The sequence below is a fragment of the Triticum dicoccoides genome, chromosome 2B (genome assembly GCF_002162155.2).
Source record: "Triticum dicoccoides isolate Atlit2015 ecotype Zavitan chromosome 2B, WEW_v2.0, whole genome shotgun sequence".
NCBI classification, from domain to species: Eukaryota; Viridiplantae; Streptophyta; class Magnoliopsida; order Poales; family Poaceae; genus Triticum; species Triticum dicoccoides.
In genome coordinates, this window is record NC_041383.1 from 20,436,273 (window position 1) to 20,444,202 (window position 7,930).

The 7,930-nt window shown below is 41.9% G+C and overlaps 1 protein-coding gene across 3 annotated transcripts; it reads left to right on the forward strand.

The window, feature by feature from the left end:
* The first annotated feature begins 4,148 nt into the window (after positions 1-4,148).
* Positions 4,149-7,026, forward strand: LOC119361830. 3 transcript variants are annotated; one of them, XR_005172999.1, is made up of 4 exons: positions 4,149-4,545; positions 4,633-4,943; positions 6,202-6,297; positions 6,758-7,026. XR_005172999.1 is itself a non-coding variant. In XM_037626973.1 (4 exons), the coding sequence occupies exons 1-4, from the start codon at positions 4,303-4,305 to the stop codon at positions 6,779-6,781; spliced, it is 564 nt and encodes a 187-aa protein (XP_037482870.1). In that variant the 5' UTR covers positions 4,149-4,302; the 3' UTR covers positions 6,782-7,026. The 3 variants fall into 3 exon arrangements, 2 of the variants coding, with proteins under 2 accessions (XP_037482870.1, XP_037482869.1); XM_037626973.1 differs by having other exon boundaries at positions 4,684-4,943; positions 6,202-6,238; XM_037626972.1 differs by having other exon boundaries at positions 4,151-4,545; positions 4,684-4,943.
* Positions 7,027-7,930: the final 904 nt, after the last annotated feature.

Genomic DNA, 7,930 nt, shown 5'->3' on the forward strand with positions numbered 1-7,930 from the left:
AAGCAGATGGTGGTGCAACAAAGTAGAAGAAATGCAAGACAACATATGCAAGATACCCGCAATCAATAAAACCTTGCCAAATTAGAACAGGCACCTTGATGGGTGAATAGGACAGGCCATTTGCCTTTGACTCCTCGAGGTTAGAATAGTCATTAGGATCATATTCTAAACAAGAATCAACAGGTGGGGAGCGTATGAGTTTCATTGCATCCGGAATGGCACTCAATGCCTTGGTGCCAATTTTGTAAGTCATTGCAGTGTTTAGCTTCAAGAGTGCACTGCTGCTAGTGCGACATAAAGCAGCTACACAGATCATAGTATAGATATAATGGGGAAAACCGTAAGCATCAGAGTAAAATCAGCAAAGTGGAACTTGCTGGAATATATGTGCTAGTACTGCCGGTACAACTAGAAAGGCTTTGGATACCAGTTCTCTTCAACTGAAGGTGCGGTACTGTTAATATCAGTGTAACTCTCAAAGGTGACACATCTCCCCGCATTTCCTTGCTATTCTTATAGGATTCAAGTGGGCAGGTCACTACAAATCCTATTCCTATGTTTACAAAATCCTACGAATCAAAGAGGCTCAAAGTGTCCATCACAACCGACCGTATAGATCTCTGCACTGCAAATGTCCCTGCTCATCTTCAGTACAACGAACATACTGTACTACTATCATACTCCCTCTGTTCCAAAATATAAGTCTTGATAGAGATTTCCACTATGGATCACATACAGATGTATCCAAATACATTTTAGAGTGTAGATTCCCTCATTTTGCTCCATATGTAGTCCATGGTGGAATATATACAAAGACTTGTATTTAGGAACGGAGAGAGTCACTACAAGAAATATGTTAACTAGTGACCTTCTCTTAGTGACCTTAGCTAAATTGGTCGTAAATCCACGGCCATTTCGCTTGGAAGGGCTGAAACCCTGAATTGCCTTAGACCAAATGGTCATAAAAGCAGACAAGAGTGGTCCATGACCTTATTTCTACCTGATTACGACCAATATAAATGGTCATGAGGTTGTGAACGTGGATGCATTAGTACTTATTGCTATGACTAGTCGCCACCTCATCAGTTTTGCCTATGTGTCATGTCCATGTGTCAATTTTTGCCCTAGGTTGTGAAGCAACCTATATTTCTGTTATTCCAAAAATTCCCAAAAAATTCTCATAAATTGTTTGGATCATATCTTCATCAAATATGTCAAAAACCTTCCTTGCCTAGTTCAAAAATAACTCAACAATATTCATTTTCCTATTTTGTTCGGAGCAACACTTTGTGAAGGAAGTGTTATTTATATATTCTTGATTTCCCTAAAAATTTGTGAAGACATTCTTCTTACTATATGATCATCCTCAGCCAAAACTCACGCCCATTGGCCATGTGCATTTCCCGTACCGCTAATCAAACACTTGGCTGCTAATTCATGTTTGAGCATATTTCGGTCTCCTCATGAGAATCTTATGTTATAATTTTCTTCCTAGCACCTACCTGGGGAGTGCCCAACCCACTAGACATGCCTAGGCCACCCAGAACGCATGGCAATGCCACGGTCACGCGGTGACCATGCGGCGGGCATGCGAGCTTATGCGCTCTAGAGTTGGGGCCCTCGGACACCATCCAAACCTCAATGTCTCGCCATCAAACCATGTATTTATGATTAAATAGATACTTATTTACCTAGAAATGATTTTTGGAAAAAATAAAGAGCAAACTATGAGGCACCTGCAGTTCAAATTTGACCCGCTTCCAACTGAATCGACGGGAATTTGTCTTTTTCACCAGAGATGGATCAAAACTATTGACACCCAACCATTTTGTCAATTGTGCATTAAATATGGACTAGTATTTTTATAAAATTAATTAGGTCCAATTTTGCAACAAATATATGGTAGGTCCTTCACAAAAAAACTCATTTCGGGCACTCGGAAAAAGGAAAATGTATTTTCCGTGAAAATAAAATGAAAACTCCCTTAGGCAACATTGTTTGGAATTCCAAGATGCACCCTTGTGCACAATATGAGATCATTTTAACAAACTATGCCATGAATGTGGCCATAAGATTGATCATTTGGCTTGAAAGCCATGAATCTTCATGCATGATAGCTCGTTTCTGTGAACACTTTTTTAAAAGAATTGCCGTATTGCAAGTTTATTTTTTTTCCTGTAAACTTGGTCACATATAATGACACAATGCGAAGGTTTTCCAATTTTTTGATTTTTTTTGAATTTTTTATGCCCGTTTCAAAATGCGGTCAAAACGGCGGGCTTGACCGTTCCTAGCTAGTGGTTGACTCTTGGAATTTTTTTGGTGTTTCTATGATTAAATAGATACTTATGTATCTAGAAATATTTTTTGGAAAAAATAAATAGCAAACTATGAGGCAGCTGCAGTTCAAATTTGACCCGCTTCCAGCTGAATCGACGGGAATTTGTCTTTTTCACCAGAGGTGGATCAAAACTTTTTACAGCCAACCATTTGGTCAATTGCGCATTAAATATGACCTAGTATTTTAGAAAAAATGATTTGGTGCAAATTTGCAACAATTATTTGGTAGGTCCTTCACAAAAAAAACCTCATTTGGGGCACTCGAAAAATGGAAAATGGCTCTTGTGTGCAATGAAAGTGAAAACTCCCTTAGGCAACATTGTTTGGAATTCCAATATGCACTCTTGTGCACAATATGAGATCATTTGAAAAAACTATGCCATGAATGTGGCCATAAGATTGATCATTTGGCTTGAAAGCCATGAATCTTCACGCATGATAGCTCATTTATGAGAAAACTTTTTAAAATAATTTCCGTATTACAAGTTTATTATTTTTCCTGGAAACTTGGTCATATATAATGACACAATGCGAAGGTTTTCCAATTTCTTGATTTTTTTTAAATTTTTTGTGCCTGTTTCAAAATGCGGTCAAAACAACGGGAATGACCGTTCCTAGCTAGTGGTTGAATCTTATAATTTTTTTTTGGTGTTTCTCTGATTAAATAGATACTTATGTACGTAGAAATGATTTTTTGAAAAAATAAAGAGCAAACTATGAGGTAGCTGCAGTTCAGATTTAACCCGCTTCCAACTGAATCGGCGAAAATTTGTCTTTTTCACCAGAGGTGGATCAAGGCTTTTGACACCCAACCATTTGATCAGTTGTGCATTAAATATGGCCTAGTATTTTAGAAAGTTGTTTTCGTCCAATTTTGCAACAAATATATGGTAGGTCCTTCACAAAAAAAAAACTCATTTCAGGCACTCAAAAAATGGAAAATGAAATTTTCGTGCAAAGAAAATGAAAATCCCTTAGGCAACACTATTTGGAATTCCAAGATGCACCCTTGTGCACAATATAAGATCATTTGAACAAACTATGCCATGAATGTGGCCATAAGATTGATCATTTGGCCATGGATGTGGTCAAACTTTATTATTTACCATAGTCAAAATTTATTATTTTTCCTGTAAACTAGGTCAGATATAATGCCACAATGCGAAAGTTTTAATTTCTTTCTTTTTTTTGAATTTCTTTCAAAATGCTGTCAAAACGGCGGGTATGACTACAGGTCTTCGGTCACCGGGAAGGTGGCGATGACGACCTCCTCGCTCGCGACCACCTCCTCGATGCCCTGCTCTTCTACGTGCCGAGGTCCTTGCTGGCGGCCTTGCCGGATAAAAATCCAGAGCTTCTTTATTCATTATAGCCGCTCCCGCGCCCGAAGTTGAGACGTCGAATGATCCAGAAACCTAAGCTACTAGGACCTAAAATCTAAAGCTAAAATGATGCACACACGCGGAATCCGACGACCCTCCTCACAACCGACGACCAAGAAGTCACCGGCGAAGGGGAACCGCCAAAAGACGGCGCCGAAAGAGTCGGTTCTCTTAGACAAAGAGATGTGCACTTTATTTTTAGTCAATTATGACATACTTGTATGGTCTCACACACGTATGCTCTTTTTTTTTTGAAATAATCACTCACATATACTCTGTTTTGATTGGTTCAGAAGCATGTCACGCGGATCATGGAGCACCGTCCGATCCATCCGGATCCAACGGCAGCGCTCCCCCCTCACCTTCTCACCTCACCTAGCCCAACAAACCACAGGCCACAGCCCGCACTCCTCCCTCGTCCCCCGCACACCCTAGCGAACCCTAGCGCTCCCCGATCCCTCTCCCCTCCCCTCCCCTCCCCTCGCCGCCACCCACCTCTCCCATCGCTCTCCAAGATCCAGCGTGCTCCAAGATCCAGCGCGCGGCCTTCCTCTCCTCGATCCCCAATCCGGCTACAAAGATGGCTGCTCCCGCGTCGGCCTTCTTCCTCGCCCCTGATGCCACTGCTGTCTCCTCTCCGGTGAATGCGGAGGAGCCACCGCCGTCGAGGCAGCCGCCGGTTGGAGCCTCGCCTCTTCTCCTCTCCGGTCGCCGTGGAGGTCCGCCGCGTCCAACGTCCTCGACGCCGCCCGGAACCCTAGGCGGCCCATCTCTTCCTCCCATGGCCATGGCCATGGCGAGCCTGCAAGATGTGCAGCATCAGGTCAGACCCCTCACCTTCTTCTTCTTCTTCTACCTACCTCTGGTGTTCTTCCTCTCCACAACCACTGATGCAAACATGGTGGGGAAGATATTGATTTCCCAGCTCGCCTGACGGCCCGCTCTCCTCGGCCCCGCGCAGATCTTCGAGTACAACGGCTCCGCACCCTGCAGCCACCGGTCCGGGACGAGCGCAGCGCCGGTTCGGGTGTCCTGCGCCAACCAGAGCGCGCCCCAGGTGCTCGACAGAACGCCCGCTGCAGTGGTCGGGTGGTGCAGTGGTCATAAGAATACGCTCGGGAACATCGAGTCAGGTCTACTAGGGCGGCATCCGCGGCTGTCGTCGTCGGCTACTTCATCTACAAAGGCTCCAAGCTCGCCCACGACTCCACTACCCTCCAGGTTATGTCCGAATGCTCGCTCCCTCCTCCCCTCAGATCCACTAACGTGTTGGTTGGAATCAATGGATATTCACATGATGTATACACGGATCTGCAGCTTCACATCTTTGTCCTGAATCATAATGAGTATCTTTTCTTGCCATTGATTTCTGCACGTATGGTTCAGCACGCATGTCTAGATCTACATGTTCACCTGGCCTATGGTGCATCTCAATCATGGATGAAAAAATGTCAAAATCCTAGCTTATAGACACTGTACTAATGTGGGTGGATACAATTTCAGAAGATGAAACTTCAATAAAATGAGAAGGCAAAATTATATTGATTGTTGTCTTCCATACTTTTCCTGAATCATAATGCTGAACTTTTCTTTTGATTTATGTGTCTTTATTTAAGTTAGCTCATCATGAGCTATAGGTTCAGCTGGTTTGTTTGTTGGATGCTAGGTCTTTCTCGTCATTTTTTACAACCTTTTGATTTGTATCTTGAGCCACATTTTCTACTTCTTGTCTTTTCAATGTGAGAATACCAGACACGAAATGATGCATATGCACTATGATACCTGGATCACTTTAAATTCAGGATTATTCATGGCTAATTCAGGATTGAAGCAGGGGAAACCCACCTCCTCCATATTGCCTGCTGATTATTTGGGGATGTCTGTGGAGAGATGTTGATACTTCTATAGGCCTATCACTTTAAATTTTATTACAACCAGTTTTATGCCTAGAACAATCATGGTGTCTAGTTTCTGCTTTATGCCCCACGTTTTACTAGCTACAAGCTCAGCTTTGTGCTCTGTAGGAAATAAGTACATCATTATTTAGGCGTGTTCTGATAATAGTGAAGAATAAACGTGTCTTCTGATGTGGTGGTGCCAAACAAAATTTCTATGCTTATGCTGAGTTTACTTTTAATATTGTGAACATGACAATTTATAGGCTGTACTGAAGTTCCACTCCTTTTATTCTGTGTGCTGAGCTTACCTTTGTATGTCAGGATTTTTTCTTCATCTATTACCCTTCCTTTGGCTGTAGTTTATCTTCGTACAGAAACCAATCTTGGTGTTCTTCCTACTTGCATTTGATTATGTTTTTAAAATTCCCTAGCACAACTATATATGACAATGTGGGTATTTTTTTCTGTTTTCAGTGTCTATAGTGCATTTGCATGATCTTGAATTATGTGCTACAGAATATAATTAGCTGATTTAAACTGCTGTTTTCCTTCGCCTAATCAAATGCCCTTTGTTTTTGCAGTATGCATACCCAAGACAAGCTTGCGGTCATGATGAAGGTGCTGATCTGTGTTTCCTATCTTCAGAAGTAAAATGTTTGCTTGCTACCTTCTTTAGGGTACTGCTTTCTAATCAAGTTCTTGAACACAGGAGTTATGTATACAAATCATGTGCTATTTATGTCCTGTTTTATGTCCTGCTTTAGCTTGCAAACCTGATAATTTGTTGTCTGTTCTCATTTCTTGTCATGTAAGGGAATTAGAACTACAGAAATATATACGTACATGTACCTCAGCTATTGCAAATACCAACTATACATCATCTTGTTAATTACTACAGTAACTAGATGGAACCTTCATGTTGTTAGCTTGCACTACTACAGTAACTAGATGCAATCCATTTTCATTAAATGCATTCTGGTTAGGATTTTTGTCATGGCTGTTCTGTTTCCTATAGATCTGGTCACTACTGAAATTTCATTCTAGGACTTCGTCATGTGATTATTAGTTATTTTTAACCAATGCTAGTCCTAGCATGTGTACACTCTAATCTCTAATGATGTTTGTCTTTGTGTTCAGGAGCTCCAGGTCTACAAAATTTGAAGTTCGAAACCATATAGCTCTACTCAGCAAAGAGCTCTTCTATTTGATTGTAATAGAATGTAAATATTGTAATATTGTAATAGTAGGCATATTTGGGTTGTAATAACTATGTATAGATTGTAATAGACTTAGTTAGTTTTATTTGATGAACTACATTTGTACTGTTCTGTTTGAAATATTGATTATGTATGCGATTTGAAAACGTGTGGAATGGAAACCTAATTTGTGGGATCCACTTATGCAAATAATCTGAGCAGTTTTGAATTTTCTGCCAAGTGGGCCCAATGTGTGAGAAGATGACAAGTGGGACCAGCTCCAAAATATAATGGCCCAAACAATGTTAAAAGGCCCCGGCCCAGAAATAAATAAAAGGCTGAAATGGGCTTGGCACGCTTAATGTACAGAAAAAATAAACATTAAAAAGGCCGAATTGTTGGGCTCAGCCCATGTAAAACACCGAATCGGACCGGGCTGATTCTTGTGCCACATCATCTTGCCACGCTGGATGCCTACGTGGCTTGGGGAGGCTGCTAGTGACCAAAATTTTGGTCAAAGAACCAACGACCTTTTACATATCACAGAGAAGGTCTTATAGTCAGTTTACGACCGCCAGCTTTTGACCTTCTGTTTTTTGTCACAAAAAGGTCGTAAATGAAAAACCATGACCTTTCAGTGACCAATAGTGGTGGTCACAAGTTGACATATTTCTTGTAGTGAGTACATATTAAAAAAGAATGGAAGAGGAACATGGTAAAGAAGAACAAGCAGATTTTGGATAATAAAATGTTGGTTGCGCAGTGCCCACACATGATGAACCAGAGCGCATTAAGAATGCAACTCCCAGCTGTCTCTCGACCATTTCAGGCGGTTGGATGAAGATCCTACGTCTCCTAACCCTTCTTCTTCCGCGTCTCTAATTCTTCCCATATAGAACACCGCACGGGCCGCCGGTCCCCACCGCCTGTGTTCCTCCGCCACCCCCACCCCCACCCCCTCCCCAACCCCCACCCGCGTTGAGTTTTCTTTGTTCGACGAGGCCCCACAACCACCCGATCCCCTTCGTTCACACCGGCGAACTCCGGCGAGCTCTGAAAAATCGACTGACCCAATTTTGAAATTTAGTCTACTGTGATTTAACTAGTGTGGAAT